Here is a 20,951-nt window from a genome sequence, read left to right as displayed (position 1 = left end):
CAAAAACACAGGCAACAACAAAATAGGTAAATTGGACTTGATCAAAATGTAAAACTTTTGCTCATCAAAGGATATTATTAAGATAGTAAAAAGACAACCCACAGAATGGGAGAAGACATTTGCAAAGTGTATATCTGATAAGGGATCAATATCCAAAATATATAAAGAACTACTAAATGCAACAACAATAAAATGCAAACAATGCAATGCAAAAATGGGCAAAAATCTTGAATAGACTTTTCTCCAAAGAAATGGCCAAATGGCCAATAGCACATGCAAATATGTTCAACATCATTAATCAGGGAATGAAAGTTAAAACCACAATGAGATACTAACTCATACCCATTAGGATGGCTATAACAAAAAAAAAAAAAAAGGAAAATAACAAGGGTTGGCAAGGATGGAGAAATTGGAATGTTGGTACATTGTTAGTGGGAATGTAAAATGGAGCAACCTCTGTGGAAAACACAGTGGGGTTTCCTCAAAAAGCTAAACATAGAATTACCATATGATCCAGCAATTCTACTTCTGGGTATATGCTCAAAAGATCTGAAAGTAGGACTCAAACATATACCTGGATGTCCATGTTCACAACGGTAGTATTCATAATGGCCAAAAGGTGGAAACAACCCACCCATCTGTTGGTGAATGAACAAAGAAAATGTGGTATTTACATAAACTGTAGAATATTACTTAGTTGTGAAAAAGAGTTAAATTCTGAAACATGCTTTAATATGGATAAACCTTTAAAACGTTACATTAAATAAGCCAGATACAGAAAAACAAATACCATGTGATTCTACTTACAGGAGGTACCTAGAGTAGGTAAATTCATAGAGATAGAAAGTATAATAGAGTCTACTAGGAGCTGGAAAAAAGGGAGAAGGGAGAGTTATTTAACGGGGACACATTTTCTGTTCGTGATGATGAAAAAGATCTGGAAATGGATATCGGAATGGATTTGGAATGGCTACACAACACTGTGAACATAATCACTGCCACTTAAAAATGATAAAAATGGGGGTGCCTAGGCGGCTCAGTTGGTTAAGCAACCAACTCTTGGTTTCAGCTTGGGTCATGATCTCAAGGTCCCGGGATTAAGCCCTGAACTGACACCCGCATCAGGCTCTCTGCTTAGCGGGGAGTCTGCTTGTCTCCCTCTCCTTCCACCTCTACCCCCACTGGCGTCTTCTCTCCCTCAAACAAATAAATAAATCTTTAAAAATGGTAAAAATGACAAATATGTGTTACATACATTTACCAAAGTTAAAAATTTTTTAAATATTGCATACATTACAATCCAGTCTTCATGCTATAAAAGTCTATGCATTGACAAATGCATAATGTCATGGACCCACCATTACTGTATCATATGTAATACTTTATCACCCTAATAAATCCACTATGCTTTACCTACTCAACCCTTCTCCCTCCCCTGAAACCCATGGTAACTACTGATCTCTTACAGTCTCTTTAGTTTTGCCTTTGCCAGAAGGTGTATGACTGGAATCCTGCCATACACAGGCTATCAGAGCAGCGTCTTACACTTAGCAACATGCATTTAGGGTTAATCCATGTCTTCCCATGGCCTGATAGCTCATTTCTTTTCATTGCAATAATATTCCATTGTATGGAAGAAGCACAGCTTGCTTATCCTTTCACTTATTGAAGGACATCTCGGTTGCTTTCAAGTTTTAGCAGTAATGAATAAAGTGGCTATGAACCATATTCGTGTAACTGTTTCATGTGGACATGGTTTCAAATTAGTTGGGTTTGTCTTTTATTTTTTATTTTTTAAGTTAACATATCAAATTAACTTTAAAAAAGTTGGTAATTTTTTTAAAGTTTTAACACACACAGAGATTTGAGTAGCCAACACGACAGCTGGAATACAGAAAGTTCTATGACCCTCAAAAACTCCTTTGTGGTCAAGTCCGCCTTCCTGAACCCTCAGCAACTGCTGACGTGTTCTCCAATCTATAGTTTGGCCTTTTCCAGAGTGTCATAGACATGGAATCATGTGGCTTTGAGTCTGGTTTCTTTCACATAGCAAAATGCTTTAGAGACTCATCTCAGCTGCTGTGTGCATCGAGAGTAATTCCTTTTTACTGCTGGATGTCTTTGTGTTGTTTGGATGTACCACAGTTTACTCATCCATTCACCTGTGACAGGACATGCGGGTCTTTCCAGTTTTTGACTACTGTGAATAAAGGTGCTAAAAACATTAATGTACAGATTTGGGGTAAATATAAATTTTCATTTCTCTAGGGCAAATTCCTAAGAATGGAATTACTGGTCAACCAGTCAGTGCATGATTAACTTTTACAAAAGATTGACAAACTTCTCTTGGAGTCACTATACCATCTTGCATTCCCACTGACAGTGTATGAGAGTTTGGGTTTCTCAGAACCCCTGCCAACATGTTTGGTATCGTCATCTGAAAAAAATGATTCAGCTGTTCTAATAGGTGTGTAGTGTTACATCATCATGGTTTTAATTTGCATGTCCCTAATGACTAATGACTTTGCACATTATTTCATGCACCTGTCTTCTGTGTATCTTCTCTGGTAAAGTGTCTGTTAAAATCTCTCCCAGTTTTATATGGCTTTTTGTTTTCTAGTGTTGAGTTTTGAGAGTTCCTTACGCATTCTGCATATAGTTTTTGTTGGATATGAGATTTTCAAATATTTTCCCCAACTTTTGGCTTGTCTTTTTATTTTCTTAATAGTATCTTTGGCAGAACAAAATTGTGTAATTTTCATTAAGTTCAATTAATGATTGTGCTTTTGGTATCATAATAAGGATTCTTTGGGGCTCTTAAGTGGCTCAGTTGGTTAAGCATCTGCCTTCTTGGTTCAGGTCATGATCCCAGGGTCCTGGGACTGAGCCCCATGTCAAACTCTCTGCTCAGTGGGGAGCTTCCTTCTCCCTCTGCTGGCCTCTCCACCTGCTTGTGCTCTCGCTCTCTGTCAAATAAATAAAATCTTAAAAAAAAAAAAAGAGTCCTTGCTTAACCAAAGTTCATGAAGATTCTCTGTTATGCTTTCTTCTAAAAGTCTATAGCTTTATGCTTTATATTTAGGCCTATGACATCTCTTGAATTAGTTGTATACACAGTATGAGTTGAGGTTCAAGGTCCATATTTCCTTATGGATGTCCAGTTTCAAGCACCATTTACTGAAAACTATCCTACACCTACCAAACTGCCCTCCTTGTCAAAAATTAATTCACCACATTTAGGCTGGAATTTATGCTGTTCTATGTTAGCATCTTCTCAAAGTTGAAGCAAAGAAAGATCTTATGCCAACTGTACCTGTGAGCAAAAGGTTAGCAAAAATCCTCTGTACAAGCAAAATTGAGCTTGGGTTACCTTCCTAGTCCCTTTCATTAGAAACCTCACTGAGCTGGGCTGTCTACACTCTTTATGGTAAAAAGGAGCCCTGACTGGTGAAATGCCTCCAGATTACAAGGACCAGGACTGCTGTGGAAATGCCTGGCAGAAGGCTGTTGCTCTGGGCTTCCCTGGGGTGACTTGGAACTGGGCCTTGTGGCCCTGGAAGCCCTGCCTGCAGAACTGTGTGCAGGATACTGGTTTCTAGTTGGGACATGAGCTTGGCTCTCACACCACCTTTATGACCTCATCTTCTCACATTTAAGCGTCCACTTGAACAACTCTGTGCTCAGCTACAAGACTACTGCTGAAGAAACACGCCTGACTGCCAGGTCAGTGCACTGTATCCAGACCTTTATCCTTCTTGGTGAGCCCAATGCCAAGCATGGACTATTACAGTCATTGAGTATGACTGGCTAGTTAAACCTAAGACCAGCTTCTGGTGAGCATTACAGTAACCAACTCATTCCACCTTGTACCAGTTCATGTAATACATCTGCTTCACTGTTAAAATACCTAATGGTTAAGAATGAGTTGTTTGAGACCTGTATGCAATTAGCAAAATAATTACACTTCACTTCCTAGTAATGCCTAACCTAAACACCATCCTCTCCTCACCGTAATAGATTTATACTTTTGTTCAGTGTCCCAGTATATAAAAATTAGTCATTACTTGCTTTCACCTGGGAAAAGTAATAGTTCACTTGGACCCAGAAATTCACTGAAGCCTCATCTTAGTTAAACCAAGACTGCCTGGGTACTCAGTCGGTTAAGCGTCCACCTTTGGCTCAGGTCATGATCCCAGAGTCCTGGCACAGAGCACTGTGTTGGGCTCCCTGCTCAGCAGGAAGCCTGCTTCTCCCTCTCCCTCTGCCCCTCACCCCCTGCTCTTGCCTCTCTCTCTCTCTCAAATAAATAAAATCTTAAATTTAAAAAAAAAACAAAGACCCTAGGGAGATGCTATTCCTATAGGTGATTGCTCTGATCCAACATGTAAATGACCTCATCTGAGGTTCCCCTGATGTGGATTCTAACACTCACTGTAAGTATCTGCTCACTGACCTGGCCAAGACATGTCAGCAGAAGGAAAGACAGTATTTAAGGAGAGATTACAAATTAATCATAATTACCCAAAACCAACCACTAGAAGATAGTAAGAAGAACTTCTGAGATTCACTGGGTATTATGCACAATGGGTACCAAACTTTTCTGAAATAGCAAGAACTTGATACCATTTGACTACATCGAACTTCTTAGAACCTCTTTCATAGAATGGAAAAAGCATCAATGGAAAAGGCTTTCTATGGTCTCACAGCATCCATCTACAACTACCTAAACTACCTCCCCTGGATTATCATAAAACTTCCTTTTTGTATGTACACAAAAGGAAAGATTAGGTCCCAATCTAAAGCTATCAACACACAGCACTTACCGAAGATCCACGGCCTATGATTAACTTGTCTTTTGATCCAGTGGTTAAGGCATATCCTATTGGTCTTAGAGCAAACACAGCCTTAGCTAAATTAGTAGACACATCTTCAGATCTTATGCTGGACCTTTTAAATCTGATGGTACCACATGCAGAACAGTACTTAATTAATTACAAAATACTATTACTTTTGCCTTCTCATGTAGTAACATTCTCAAAGTAGCAATTTATTATTTTTTCTGGAGACACAAATAGTATTTTGTTAATAGCCTCCTAAGGATTGTGATGCTGCCTATAAAATTCGCCCAACGTGAGGTGATCATCAACAACTAGAACCTCACTTTGACTGACACAATAAATGAGTCCAGCCCTTAGAGCTCAATAGTGGTTAGTTACAGAGAGTAGAATAACCTTGGAGTTTGCACTATTGCTCATACTCCATATTACCTACATTTTGTCCCACAGGTGAGATGGAACAATCCATAACCAAACTTAAGGGAAAAGGGGACACTTAAGGGGAAAACCTGACTATTCAAGGTTGGCTCAGGAAGTTGGTGGAGTTTGTCTTCAAGCCTAGGAAATACTGGGTCATGACTTCTATGTGCCTTCTAGTTCCATCCTATAATAATATTAATTATTCATGTTTGTCTTACAGTTGTTTAACTTCTGTTGCCCAGAGTCAAAAAGGCACATCGATCAAAGACAAAACAAGATGAAAACATGATGGTTGATACTCAACTGATAATCAGACTTCTAGAAATGAAACGTCATCTTCAAGAAGGATCAGTAACAGTGGTAGAACTCTGTCTAATTCCTAGAGTTTTTCCTGCAATTCTAATGAATGGAAGATTAAAAAGAGGAATGAGGAAAAAAATTTTCTGTCCCCCTACAAAAAATTATTATCTGACCAAAACAGTACTACTATAACCAGTTTTAAATGCATCCTGCTCAATCCATACCAATATCGTATCAATAATCACACTTCTTGAAAAGAAATCAATTAGCAAGAGTCTCTTTTCAATGGGCAAACTTCTGCAAGCTAGCCAGTCATCAATGAATCCCTTGCTTTCACAGCTAAGAGGTTTTTTTTTTTAAAATCCTTAACATTATCACTTTTGAAAATCCATCAATCCCTGAATTCTGTATGTCCTGAAACCCCGAAAGGGCCAACACTCTGCACAGCTGATAGACTGTGCTTTACAAGTATAGTTCTGACTTGCTTACAGAACAAAAAAATCCAAAATATCTTTGTTTTAGTTAGTAATGAGTGCCCTCTTTCTTAATTATAATTGTAACATTTTATTATTTGCTTGATTTTGTGTTGTTGATGGTATTTGTCAACTTTTTAAAGTTACATATGGCAATTTTTCATTGCAAATAAATGTTTTTTATCTAAAAATAAATTTTCATTCAATAAGTACTGATTGAGCACATATTATGAAGAAATAATGATAAACAGAAATAAAAATGGTCACCACCAACAGTCTAATGTGGGAAGCCAAACATTAACCAAATAAACATACCAAAATACACAAAACATGTAACCATGTCCACTCCACCCATGAAAGATTAACAGCTATAGGAACTGCCCTCCCGCTGGAAACAATTATTAAAAAGTGGATAAAAGGCATACATCAGTTTCAGACGTGGTACAACAGAGAAAACAGGACTGAGATTCCTGAAAGAAAGGAAACACATGAGATCAGCCCTATTCTTGTCCTATTACCTCCTGGAGAGAGTTTTGAGGGATTCTAAGGGCACAGTGCAGGGAGGGCAAAACCAGAGCTTGGCTCAGAGTCTTGCTAAGTTGAGGTGATGGAGACTGGAGTTCTGGAAAGAAGAGGTGGCTGGAACTTGAAGGGCAAAGTACCAGAGATGAGGTTGCTGCACAAGGAGGGAAAAATGCGTCCATGACCTATGGAATAATATCACACGTCATATACACGGAACTGCACTCTCGGGGGTGGGGGGAAGGAGGCATAAAAAGATTTGAAGAAAAAATGGTCAAAACTCTCCTAAACTTGGTGAAAGCTATTAAGCCCACAGATTCAAGAGACTTGACACATTCCAAACAGAATGAACTTGGAAAAACCATACAAAATATCATAACTGAATTACTAAAACCTTGTGATACAGTCTTTAAAGCAGCCAGAGGAAGAAAAGATTCATTACATACAGATAAAGACTTCTTTTCTAAAATTAAGCAAGTGAAATCAGAGAGGGAAACAAACTATCAGAGATTCTTAATCATAGGAAACAAACTGAGGGTTGCTGGAGGGAAGGGGGCAAAGGGGTAACTGGGTGGTGGACACTAAGGAGGGCATGGGATGTAATGAGCACTGGGTATTATATAAGACTGATGAATCACTGAGCTCTACTCTGAAACTAATAATACATTAAATGTAAATTAATTGAATTTAAATTAAAAAACAAAAAAAATTTAAAAATTAAATGAAGCAAGCCAGAAGATAACTAGAGCATCTTTTTCTTCTTCCTTTTTTCATTGAAGTTGACAGACAATGATACATTAGTTTCCGGTGTATAATGTAGTGATTCCACTGGTGTATTTTTTACGCTGTGCTCCCCACAAGTATGGCTACCAGTGGTCTCCACTCAAAGCTATTGTAGTATCAATGATGGGACACCTTTATAGACCTGCAAGAAAATATGGTCACCCTCAAATCTGCCCAACATCCACTACCATAGACTACACCACCACTGTCTCTTGTCTGAACCAGTGGAGTAGTTTTCTAACCAGTTTCCCTGCTTGCATCCACAGCACCTTCTGATCCATTCTCCAACAGAAGCCAGATTAATTTTATCAATATGTAAAGAGAACCATGCAAGACTCTGCTCACAGAAACAGCTGCCTACTTTACTCTAAGTAAAATCCAAAGCCCTGACATGGCCTGCAAGGCCTACCTACTTCTCCTGCCTCTCTTCCATGCCTGCCACTCAGATTCTCACTGAGTTGGCTTCTTGTGGCCTCACAACAGTCACCAGTACATCGCCTGGGCCAAGAGCAGGCCTCTCCCTCCCTTCTCTGCTTGTGTGTCTCCAGTGGGGTTCTAAGGGCAAAGTCCATTGGAGGCCTTTCTTGACAGCTCCCATCCTCCCAACCACACTGAGGCTCTGCTGTGTTCCCTCAAGCATGACACACAGTACTCTTTCATCTAAGCACTCATCTGTGTCTGAAGTGCTATATTTATTTGTGTGAGGATTTGATTGTTGTCATTCTCTCTCCTCCACAGGAGATGCTTGAGATTGTCTCCACATGGCGTATGTTGCCCTAAATATCCAGCCATGGCATGCACTCAGGAAATACTTACTGGAATAGAGTGACTCGTAGATGACCACTTACCTCGAATTAGGAGGACACAGGTTGGGGTCTTATTCGGAAGAAGTCTCCTGTCCTTTCTGAAAGGATTATAGGAAGCCATTCTACTGTGCGCGTTTCCAGAATGACAGATTAGAGAGGCGGACTTGCAGTGTGTTACAGCTCCTGACAGAGAAGGCTCGAGGCTCACCTTTCCCCACAGTATCGCTTTCATTCTTGCCTATGCACTGGGGAGGAAATGATTCTCACTTAGAAATCACACAACCTGCATCAGAAACTAATGATGTATGTTTTTTAAAGATTTTTTTAATTTATTTGACAGACAGAAATCACAAGTAGGCAGAGAGACAGGCAGAGAGAGAGGGGAAAGCAGGCTCTCCGCTGAGCAGAGAGCCCGATGCAGGGCTCGATCCCAGGACCCCGGGACCATGACCTGAGCTGAAGGCAGAGGCTTTAACCCACTGAGCCACCCAGGCGCCCCACTAATGATGTATTTTATGGTGACTAACATAACCCAATAAAAATTTTAAAATTTTTTTTAAAAAGTGAGAGAAGAAATCACACAACCAGGTGCATTTACTTTGCTTGCCCACCTTGACCAAGTCCCAGGCTCTTGGAGTGTGCTCTGGTGAAGTCAGGTGAGTGAGTTCAGCACAAGGCCCAATCACACAAGACTTTTTTCTCCCACTTCCAAAAACTCCAGGGAAGAGAATGGGAAACAAAGGGTCTGACAGTTAAAACTCCTGAGACACAGGGCTGTGTGCTTGTGGCTCAGGCGAACAGAGCCAGCCAGAGTTCTTCTGCGCCAGACCTCAAGGACCTAAGAGGATGAATGCTCCATGTTAATCATGGAAAAGCTTCACCCTTTTGGAGGCTTCAGGGTATAAAATGACTGCTTTGTTACTTAGGGTCCTGGAGTTGCAGAGGAAATCAATTCCATTTATATGCTTTAAAAGAATTTAAAAGTAATAAAGGTCTAATACTGTAAATGGCAAAACCTTTTCCCTGGGCAAGTACTTCAAAAAGCAAACTCAATAATGGCAGTTAATGTATCATTCAGAAGACACTCATGTGATCAATTAACTCATTACACTTAACTGTTCAGCCTGTTAATCCAAATTTAATCATCACCTCAAAGCTGGTTGACCATTATCAAGTCTGCTAACATGTCACATGGAAATGATGCACCATGGGGAAAAAAATACAGTCTCAAGGCAGGGACGCACTGACTCTTTAAAAGGGATTTAAAATCTTATACCCCTGCCTCCTTCCCAGCAGCTGTATTCTCCCCTTTGGCTAAAGTTTGCTCTTGCAAAAAAAAAAAAAAAAAAAAGGACATTTCTATGGTCTCTGCCAGCTCTATTCACCTAAGGTTTTCCCACATTCACGGCTTGATGAGGTGCATGTGTGCACATGATCTGGTTGTTTTTAGCCCAAAGGCCACTTAGGGATGAGGTAAGAATTCCAAGTGAGGTTTAAATTTGCAATAATACCAGTGGCCCAAGCATACAACTTCAGGCTGCTAGAACTAAAAATAGTCTTAGGGGCACCTGGGTGTCTCAGTCAGTTAGGTATCCACCTCCTGATCTCAGTTCAGGTCTTTTTTTTTTTTCTTTTTAAAGATTTTATTTATTTATTTATTTGACAGAGATCACAAGTAGGCAGAGAGGCAGGCAGAGAGAGAGAGAGAGAGGAGGAAGCAAGGCTCCCTGCCAAGCAGAAAGCCTGATGCAGGACTCGATCCCAGGACCCTGAGATCATGACCCGAGCCGAAGGCAGAGGCTTAACCCACTGAGCCACCCAGGCACCCCTCACTTCAGGTCTTGATCTCAAGGTCATGAGTTTGAGCCCCGCACTGGGCTCTGTGCTGGACATAGAGCCTACGTAAAAAATATAAATAAAATAAGAAAGCCTTAGAGCTACTGAATCATACCAAACTTCATTTTACAAATAAAAAAAAAACTGAGATCCAGGGAAATTTCATTCCTTCTAATGATCTTATTTACCTTTCATGATTCAGTTCAGACACACACGTTAAGACTTCCCTGACCACTCCTTGCTGTCATCAACCCCAAATATTTACTGGCTGTGTGTTAGGTACCAGCCCCTGTGGCAGGCACTTGGGATCCACCAGTACACAACTGAGACAAAAATCCCTGCCCTTGAGTAGCTTACATTGTAGCAGCAGACAGGCAATAAACAATAAGTGTAATAAATACAAATAAATACTATAAATCCTACCGTAGGTGGAAAGCTATAAATACTACAGAGGAGGAGAAGAGAGCAGGGAAAAGGAGGTCAGGAGTGCCAGAGAGCAGGAGTTGGTTCATTTGTGATTTTTAAATAGTCATGTAGGTCTTGTTGAGAAGGTGGCAACTGACAAGAACCTAAAAACAGTGAGGAAATTAGTCATACAGGCACCTGGGAGAAGAGTATTCCATATGCCAGGCAGGGGGACGGCACATGCAAGTGTTCTCTTTTATTTTTAGGATATTTATTTGAGAGAGAGAAAGAGAGAGTGTGTGTGTAATTGGAGGGAGGGGCAGAGGGAGAGAGAGAGAGAATCCTCAAGCAGACTCTGCACTGAGCATGGACCCCAAAGCAGGGCTCGATCCTAGCACCCTGAGATCATGACCTGAGCCGAAATCAGGAGCCAGATGCCCAACCTACTGAGCCACCCAGGCACCCTAACATATGCAAATGTTCTTAGGCAGCAGCAGGCCTGGTGAGCACAAGAAACAAGGAGCACGTCGGTGAGAGAAGTAAGGATTGGAGAGAAACTGGTCATGCAGAGCTCTGTGGACCACTGCGAGAGCCTTGGTTTGAGCAAAAGAGTAAGGGACCCAACTCCTGACCACTAAGGTTCACTCTGGTGGCTGCATTGAGAATAGAATGTGGTGGACAGATACAGAAGCACAGAAACCTGAAGGGGCTATTGCAGTGACTTAGGTAGGAGATGATGGCAGTTTGGAACCAGTGGCAGCAGTCAAATGAGAAGTGGCTTAATTCTGGCCATATTTTGAAAATATAACCAACAGATTTGGTTGACAGATTAGATGGATTATAAGAGAGAGTGATTCTGAGGGTTTCCTTCTTTTTTTAAGTCTAAGCTACATACTTAACTAAATATTCCAGTTCATCAGGACGTGTCTAATTGTTCTTCCATCTTTCACTCTGCACCAAGCTGTCTGAGCATAGATGTGCTGTATGCACATTCCCAATGCCTCCTGCAGCATTCAGTAAATGTTTGCCAAATAGATGATAATGAAGCATGGCAGATGTGAATTCGCATTGGACCCAAAACCATCTTTATTGTCTGTCTGCCAAGATGCATTCTACCTCAAGTATGAAAATCAATGTGCTAATATGAAGTCAGCCAGCCTCCAGTCTAAAAGAGTTTGGACTCCACATGCTAGTCTCTCTTTCCTGACTGTACTGGTTTTACAAATTACCACAATGTGTAACAAATTACCACAAATGTAGTGACTTAAAACACTCACATCTATAAAATCAGCTTTGCGTGGGTTAGGAGTCCAGGCACATGGTCCTCTGTTCAGTTCTCACAAGGCTACAATCAAGGCATCTGCCAGGCTGTGTGTGTTCTTACTTGGAGGGTGAACTGGGGGAGATTCTGCTTCCAAACTTATTCAGGTTGTGGGCAGTTTATTTCCTTGGACCACAGAACTGAAGGCTCCAGCTTTTTGGCTGTTGGCTGGAGGCATCCTGCTGTTTCTAGAAGCCACCTGCAGTGGCTACATGAGCTTCTCCAACACGTTCACTCACTTCATTAGGCCCACAAGAAGAGTCAGCAGTCTGTTGAAAAGAAATGTTGTAGAGCATAAAGGAATCCCAGGAGTGACATCCCAGCACCTTTGCTTTATTCTATCAGTTAGAAGCAAGTCACAGGTCAAGCCCACACTCAATGAGAAGAAACTACACAAAGGCATGCACATTGGGAAATGGAAATCATAGGGGACCACATTAGGGTCTACTACAATGACTTTTATCATTAGAATTTTTTTAACCATAGGTCTGGTATAGCATGGCACTCTAGACTTCACTATCCAATATTGTAGCCACTAGCCCCATCTGTGACGGGTGTAATGGAAGAGTGGAACTTTGAACTTCTTTTACAAATTTAATGAATTTAAATTAAATTTAAAAATTGATATTCAATTCAGTTATTGGAGAAATTTGTATGTGTCTTTGGAACAACCTGGGTATATGAATCTAATTTTTCAATGAACTTTTATGAAATCTAGAGACCGATCAAGTATTTCCACTGAAATTTAGTGTTCCCATTGATATGCTGTTAATTATAAAACCACCAGATTTCAAACACTTAGTATAAAAAAATCTCATTAATCATTTTTATATTGATTACGTGTTGAAATAACATCCTGTATCTTTTGGACTAAACAAAATATATTACTAAAATAATTTTAGTTTTAGAATTTTTTTTTTTAATAGGTTACCAGTAAACTGAGTTACATATGCGGCTCGCAGTCTACTGCTGAGAGAAAAGACTGGTGTTGATCTTACAATGTGGAAATGCACAGCATCAAAGTTAGCTAATAAGGCAAGACAACAGCTGTCTAACGCCCAACAGTAACCCCTGCGGTGGCCCAGATGAAGGGAAGCCGGGGCGGGGGACGCCCACAGGCCGGCCAGACTTCAGCAAGAGGAGAGCAGACGAAGCTGTTTTGAGCCGACGCGCCGCTGGCCGCGCTGCGCACTGCGCACGCACCGCCGCGCGCGCCGCCTGGGAACGCGGGGCGCCGTTTGACCCCGCTGCCGCGCCGTAGGTCGGGCTCCACGCTGCTGGCTGCCATGGCGGACGTGTCCGAGCGGACGCTGCAGCTGTCTGTGCTGGTGGCTTTCGCGTCCGGAGTGCTCGTGGGCTGGCAGGCGAACCGGCTGCGGAGGCGCTACCTGGACTGGAGGAAGCGGAGGCTGCAGGACAAGCTGGCGACGACTCAGAAAAAGCTGGACCTGGCCTGAGACCCCGCGCTGTCGGCGCCCTCCTTCGCCTCGCCCACGCCGGGGCTCAGGCCAGCTTCACACTCACCGCCTGCAGCGCCTTGTTCTTTTTGGAGAGTTGGTGAGTAGTACTTAAGGGGCTGTGAGTAAGAGGAGACGTTGGGAGTGGGCGAAAATCTTGCCCCAAGGATTTTGAGGGGGTTTTGCTTTCCCCCAGTAACTTTTCCCCAGTTTTGCCTTTCTAGTTCAGTTCACTGCGCGAACTGCCTTTAGTGGGAATGTCTTACCATGTGCAACATTGTTGCACCTTGGCGTTAAACTTCAAAAAGGGAAATCCTGGAAAGAAGGAAAAGAAGAAAGAAAAGGGACCGTGGAGGTATTCCTGCCACCTCCTACCCCGTTATCATTCTTTTCGATAATATCCTTGGTAGACCATAGTACATCTTTGCATTCACGTTTTGTAATCTCCAATCCGAATTCTTTGGTTGTTAGCAGCCTGGTAAAGTGGAAAGACCCGTGGCCTGGAAGTTAGGAGCCTTGCATCTAGTGGTAGCTTATCTAGTGGTAGCTTTATCATCAGAGCTGTGCACATTTAATTATCTGTAACATCAAATCTTATAGTTAATAGTTCTTAACTACACAGTAGAATAATTTGAAGTTAACGGTTGTATATTTCTGATTATTTTTCTCTTTTCTGTTTCCAGCTGTTTGTCGAAGATGGATATAGAGCACTGGACGGATCTAATTTCTCCTTGCACTTTATGAGTCAATTTTATTTTCAAAATAAAAAAATTTTAAACATCTCTGAATCTTCCATCAAAAGGAAAGGAGTATCTTGCCAAGCAGTTTACTTCATCAAAAGATCTGGATTCTCAAAACAGATCTATTAGTGTTTTTGAGGAGATAGCCTCGTTCTTAAGGAATCTATGCCAGTTCTTTAGTACAGCTGCAAAGGAGAGTTGGCCTAGTGACCATGTGAATCCTTCTGGCCAACTGTTACTGGATCTGTTCAGGAAAACAAGTGGCTGTGTAAAAATAACTGAGTTAAGGGTAAGGTATATGTCCCAAGTATAGAATGATAACATACTCCGAATATTACTGGCAAAAATTTCATTTATATGTCATTAAAGGAAAGTCCCTCTTGACTAAAGCTTAGTGATATAGTCCAACTATTATCTAAAAATCAAGAGTTAGTGACTAAGTCCTTGGTTGTTTTCGATTTGCAAGAAGTGTTTTCTATAACAGCGTTCTTGCTCATTCTTGTAAAGATTAATTTTGTGTCTCAGCACATTTAACAGCAACTCCATATTAACATAAGAAAAGCTAGAAAAGTTGTTTCCACACAAAACTTTTTTTTTCCATTTTACTGGGCCATCATGCTCTATTACTTCCAATTCTTGTTTTCATTCTGTGAATGCAAGGATTAAAATTTTGGTTCTTAGAGCTCTTCCCATCTGGCCTGCAGTTTGCTTCTCAACCATATGAAAAGGTAAAAGCCATTAAGTAGGAGTTTCCTTATCGTTTCCTGTCAATAGCGCTGTTGAGGGCAGTGGTTTTCAACAGGGCTGCACAACATAACCATCTAGAGAGATTTAAAAATACTGATCCACTCCCCACAGATTTGGATTTCCATAGTTTGGGGTGTGCCTGGGCATTAGATTTTTAAAGCTCCACAGGTGATTGTGATGCCCAGCAGAGGTTGAAAACCATTGGTTTTGAGGCTTTATCTCATTAGTTATCCTTTCTCAGAAGAGGGTGAATTCTGCATCCCACCCCTGCTAAGGTCCTTCCTTGTTCTCTACTACACCATTTCTGTCTAGCATCTGCAGTCTCTCCCTGCTTTCCCTCTATTTACAAACATACAGTCAAGATCTTGACTTTAAAAAAAAAAAAAAAATCTTTAGTTGACCCCATCATTTGCTAATTAGAAAAAGTGGTCCACTATCACCTTCTTCCTAAATGTTTTCCCATTTACCTGCTGCAGTCTGCAATCTGTACCCCCTGAGAGCTTTTGTTATCCAATGGCCATTTCTGAATAATTAATTTTCACCTTCAGAGTATTTGATAATGTCAGTGTCTCCTTGAAATTCTACCTACACTTCCCTAATAATTTAAAACTTTTGCGTTTCCCAACTTTTACTACTCCAGCAGTAGTAGTTCCTTCAATTTTGTGGGTTCCTTCAATTTCAATCCTTGGTCCTCTACTCTGTCCTTTCCTTTTGACTACCCAACCAGTCCCTAGGATTAACTATTATATCCAAGCAGAACACCCTCCAAGATATTTCTGTCCCACCTGATCTTTTTATTTCCAGCTTCACATTTAAACTGCCTAGTGGGTGTTTTCATTCGATAATCTTACTCAAGAACTCAAATGCAATGTGTACTGTTCACTTGGCAGGAAATTCTGCACATCAAGTGACACTTCTATGACAACACTTGGTAGGTGGTACAGCTACATGATTCTCGTCTGTCACCGTAGGTCATAAGCTCTTTGAGGCCAGTGCCTTAAACATCTTGCATCACAGGTCCAACCACTGCTTTCCACCAAGGTGCTCACATATTTGACACTTGTATCTTAAGGTGAATTGTTTTAAGATCCTGAAATAGCCAACTTTCTCTGTTCTCTGCAGTAATCTCTTTTTAGTAGGTTCCTAATGATGTGGTTCCACTAGTTCTACATAATGAGTCTCTCAAAAAAGCTATTAATTTCTTTTTCAGGGTCTCCTATAAGGTAGCAAGACAAAGTTGGTATTCATTTTAACACACCAATGGAAGAAAATCATAATGAGTTTTACAAAATAGCTTGTTCTTAGGAGAAATAGTCACCATGTTTTGCTTGGTTTCAGCTACCTCACTGCAAGACATTCTTGTTTTAGGTTACTTTTGATGCAGGATAGATGTTACAGTTCAGAGCTGATGGCTAAGAAAGAATTCTTGAGATATCTGTGGTCCAAAAAGGTGGTTTTATTAAAGCATGGGGGCAGGACCCATGGGCAGAAAGAGCTGCACTAGGGTCATGCGAGGTGGCAATTATATCCTTTCAAGTTGGGATTGGGTTAGGGATAGGGTAAGTCTCTAAGGAATTTTGAAAACAAGGTTTCCAGGATCTTGAAGGGGTTAGCTATTGTTAGCAAAAGGTCATTTATTACTGTTTAGTTAAAACTCAGTCATGACAATTATCATATGATCTCTGATATGAGGAATTTGAGAGGCAGGGCTGGGGGTTGTATAGGGTAGGGAAGAAAAAAATGAAACAAGATGGGATAGGGAGGGAGACAAACCATAAGAGACTTTTTTTTTTTTTTTTTAAGATTGTATTTATTTATTTGACAGACAGAGATCACAAGTAGCCAGAGAGGCAGGTAGAGTGAGAGAGGGGAAAGCAGGCTCCCTGCTGAGCAGAGAGCCTGATGAGGGGCTCAATCCCAGGACCCTGGGATCATGGGAGGTGAAGGCAAAGGCTCAATCCCAGGACCCTGGGATCATGGGAGGGAAGGCAAAGGCTTTAACCTACTGAGCCACCCAGGGGCCCCCATAAGAGACTCTTAATCTCACGAAACAAACAGGGTTGCTGGGGGGTGGGGAGGTAGGGATAGGGTGGCTGGGTTATCGACACTGGGGAGGGTATGTGCTATGGTAAGTGCTGTGAATTGTGTAAGCCTATTGATTCACAGACCTGTACCCCTGGGGCAAATAATACATTATGTGTTAGAAAACAAAAACAAAAACACTATTATTAAAAAAAAAAAACAAAACTCAGTCATGAGACCCTTCAGATGTTGGGTCATATGCTTCGGGGATAATTGCCAACATGTATCTTGTGAGGTAGAGATGAAGGAAGTTTCCAAAGTAATTTTCGTATGTTAAAGTAGACTTACAGGATCCTGGGGTTCAGGCTAATGATTGCCCTTTGCCCTTAGCAAAGTATTAACACTGAGGAAACTGTTCCTAAAGGAAGGTCACTGCCTGTTTCAGAGACTTGTCAATGTAAATAGTAAGGAAATTCAGGTTTTCTTTTGCCTTTGTTTCCCACATCACTTTGATTTTCATAATGGCATCAAGGGATAACAAGAAAGAAGCAATGACTACTGTTAAGATGACTGCTGATCATTACAAATCAAAAGAAATACAAATTAATGAAACAGACAGCTGAGTAATCTCATCCCTATAGCACACTGAACACTTAAATAGTATTTTTCAGTCTTAAATGTACACATGAAACACAAGGGTATTATTAAAATACAGGTTCTGATGCCTTAAGTCTATGGTGGGGCCTGAGAATATGCATTTCTAACAAGCTCCTAAGTGATGTTGATGCTGATCCAAGATTCAAAGGAATAAATGGTTATAACCCTGAATATGGTAGAAAATGTATAAAATTAAAGTCATCTTTCCACCTGAGGTGAACAGCAGTAGGAAGCTTTTTTGCATCCTTCCCCATTGCTTATACATACAAAACACGTAGGGGTTTTGTTTATTTTTACCAAGATAGACTTATACTATATTCATGACCCTGTAACTTTTCCATTTAAAATATGGAAATCCTTTCAAATCAGATATAGAGTATTTTTTCTAATTTATAGATACATATATTTAAATAAGGATTTCATAAATGAATTTTGGTAAGCTCTTATAATATCGCTTAGAAGTACTGATAAATCCATTTAAAAATATTTTATAGCAATCCTTTCTCATTTGTTACAATTCTTTTTTAAAAATATAGAATGCTTCATGAATTTGCATGTCATCCTTGCACAGGGGCCATGGTAAGCTTCTCTGTATCAGTTCAATTTTAGTATATGTGCCGCCCAAGTAAGCCCTGTTACATCTCCTTTCTTAAAAATGTTATTTATCTATTTGGGAGAGAGAGAGTGCCTGCACACAAGCAGGGGGAGGGCAAAGAGAGAGGGAGAAGCAGGCTCTCTGCTGAGCACAGAGTCCAATGTGGGGCATATCCCAGAACCCTGAGATCATGAACTGAGCTGAAGTCAAATGCTTAACCAACCGAGCCACCCAGGGGCCCCTGTTACAAACCTTTTTAATGAAAATACTATATCTGGCTATTTAAGTGAATTTTAAAGTATCATGAGTCATAATGGAGAAGTTAATTCAAAATAAAGACATGAACCAAAAAAAGCAGATAATACCAAGTTTGTCAAGGTTAAGAACAAAAACCCATAGAGTAAATTGGTACAACTTTGGGAAAATAGTATCTACTAAAGCGGAACATAAAACATGCCCTGTGGCCCAGCACTGTGTACATATGCTTGTACTGTGCATATATGTAAGCAACAGCTCTGTTTATAACAGCCTCAACTGAAAACTACCCACACGTCCAGCAACAGTGGAATAAGTAAGTATACTGAGAGTATCATACACATAAAATGCCAGAGAGCAATGGGAACTTAACAAATTGCAACTACATACCATGATAGAGGTGCATCTTACGTGTTGACTGAAAAAGGCCTAACAAGATGCCAGGACACACTGCATGGTTCCATTGTACAGTTTTAAAAGAGGCAAATCAAGTTTTTGTTGTTAGAAGTTAGGACAGTGTTTACTTATGGCATAGGGAGGTGGGTAGGAATTAGGAAGGGAAGACTACTTAGGGTACTGATAATCTGTATCCCATTCTGGGTGATGTGATATGAGGGTGTGCTCAATATGAAAATTCAATGAGGGGGACACTTGTCACTTTTCTCTATGTATATTTGAAGAAAAAAGTACACAAATAACTAGCATAGTAATTGGGCCTGTGGAATCAACCTGTTTTCTGTGCTGAAGAGCATTCATTTAGTGTAGTTCATCATTTGAAAAGTGAGCTCCATCATCATCATTCTTCTTCGGTGTAGTGCAAAGTTTGGGAACTGGGACTTAAAGGATTCAATACCACCTGGGAAAATGGTATTACAATCTCCCTGAGAAGATCATAATTATTTGCTCACATACTTGCTGAACAGACAAAATCACCGTCGTCCCAGAACTCAGGATGGACAACAAGCAAAACTAAAATGAAACGGAACCAGCATTTCCCCAAACGGCAAAAAAACCTAAAAAATGTCCTTTGAAATGAGACTATGCGACAAAATCATGTATCCCATGAAGGCCACATAGGAAAGCTATTCTTGCAGTTAATTTAAGAGTTTAAGATACTTAAATTATACCTTAAGATTCGTTTAGCAAAACTGGCATCAGAAAACAAATGCCGTAACACGGGAGAACCCCGACAGTAATGGCGTGGTAATACTGAGGTACCGTAGGACATGTAGCTCCCGACACCGTCGGGTATTCTCTCCCATCTCCACCCCAACCCTGCAGAACTGGCCGGTAAAAGAGGACTACCTGGGCAACGGGCCTAATCTGAGCCTAGGAGCTGCGGAGCGGCCACCACAACACACGACGACCTCCAGGTTCTTTTTTTGCAAAGCGGACGCGCAGTGATTGCGTCACCTTCCCACGCCGCCGCCGTGGTTTCCCTGGCGACCGGTGCGCGCTCAGCGCGAAGGCGAGAGAGATGCTGGCCAGGCGGCAGCGCTATCCTCTCCAGGCCCTGCAGCGCCGAAGTCAGGAATTGAAGCTACAGGTAGCGTCTGGCTGTCCAACCGGGGGCCTGGGCACCGGCGGCGGGCGAGATCTGGGGTGCACCCTAATCCTGGCAGCCTATCTCCAACCCACGTACCTTCCCGAGTTATAGCGCTCCCTCCTCCACCCCAGCGTCCCGGCACTAACCCCGATTCTAACCTCTCCTGCTCCTAAACTCAACCCCCGGGGAAGCTGAACCTCCCGAAAATCTTGACCCATCGACTAAGCGCCGTCCCCCTCCTCCTAACATCTCGGTCTCCAACCTGACAACTCCCTTAACCCACCTCACCTCCAAATCTAATCTTAACAACCTTTTCCAACCATCTCTGCGTCTGTTGCTTTCCTCCACTCTCCATTGCCCCTTTACCTTCGAGCCGTCTTCCAGTAGGGGCTGTTTTTGCTTCCCTTGAACTCAAACGAAATAGGCGTCAAAGAATAATCCGAATACGTAAGAAAAATACCAGGATACGACAGATTAGCAAAGGATGAACTAAAGAAGTGCAAGGAACTCATAAACATGAGAAAAGTTCACTTAAAAAATAATCAAGTAACTGCGAAGGAAATAAAATATAACAAATATTTAAAAATGTGTGCTCAGTACTGGGGAGGGTGTGATGAAACACGCACTGATACACGCTGCTCCAGAGTGTAAGGGACAGCATTTCTGGAAAGCAGTTTAACAAGATGTAGCAAATATTCACGCTCCTGGGCTCGGTAATTACATTTCCAGGGATTTGCCATACATAATAATAAAAAATTTATTGGGACAGAGATTAATGTGTTAAATGTTCGTCATAGTGTTACTTAGAAAAGACTGGATATCATTTAAATGATCAGTAAGAGGGGAATGGATAAATAACTTAGGATAGGATATAATAGTATGATTAAAATTTTGTTGAAAGATTTTAGCATGTTAGGGAAAATATTGTGATAAATCTTAGTTAGAAAAGACTATAAAATATAAAATTGAATATACAGCATTTCAATAAAATTATTTTATATCTAATATACATAGAAGAAAGAGTGAAGGAAACATCCCAGGATAGTAACTCTGTGCGCTAGAATGCTGATGTTTATTATGTTTCTCTTCATACTTTTTGCTATTTTCATAATTTTGAACACCAACTGTATATGGCTTTAAACAATAAAGAAAAAGTAGGAAGTAATTACTGGTTTGTTAGTTTATTTTCCAAAATTCTTATTTTGCTTTGCTAATTTTACTTTTTTTTTTC

At 40.8% G+C, this 20,951-nt stretch overlaps 2 protein-coding genes and 1 non-coding gene across 4 annotated transcripts in view; 2 read left to right on the top strand and 1 right to left on the bottom strand.

Moving 5' to 3' along the window:
* The first annotated feature begins 11,485 nt into the window (after window positions 1-11,485).
* MTLN (mitoregulin) lies at window positions 11,486-13,940 on the top strand. Its single transcript, XM_032843913.1, is given in 6 exon segments — window positions 11,486-11,501; window positions 12,767-12,817; window positions 12,820-12,846; window positions 12,849-12,880; window positions 12,883-13,258; window positions 13,842-13,940. Coding segments are annotated over 5 exon segments (402 nt in total). The 3' UTR covers window positions 13,159-13,258; window positions 13,842-13,940.
* A 3,910-nt stretch (window positions 13,941-17,850) lies between these two features.
* On the bottom strand, window positions 17,851-17,957 carry LOC116858970. Its single transcript, XR_004381051.1, has one exon. It is a non-coding gene; the product is annotated as a U6 spliceosomal RNA (small nuclear RNA).
* Window positions 17,958-19,593: 1,636 nt separating this feature from the next.
* The window catches only part of NPHP1 (nephrocystin 1), a 56,720-nt gene continuing 55,362 nt past the window's right edge, over window positions 19,594-20,951 (top strand). For both annotated transcript variants that reach the window (XM_032843869.1, XM_032843868.1), the window contains exon 1: window positions 19,594-19,720. In XM_032843869.1, coding sequence (XP_032699760.1) covers window positions 19,652-19,720 — 69 coding nt within the window. In that variant the 5' untranslated portion in view covers window positions 19,594-19,651. The remainder of the gene's footprint in view (window positions 19,721-20,951) is intronic.

The sequence above is a fragment of the Lontra canadensis genome, unplaced genomic scaffold (assembly GCF_010015895.1).
Source record: "Lontra canadensis isolate GAN:19392208 unplaced genomic scaffold, GSC_riverotter_1.0 scaffold144, whole genome shotgun sequence".
In the NCBI taxonomy this organism is placed as follows: domain Eukaryota; kingdom Metazoa; phylum Chordata; class Mammalia; order Carnivora; family Mustelidae; genus Lontra; species Lontra canadensis.
This window is presented reverse-complemented; position numbering and strand designations above follow the sequence as displayed.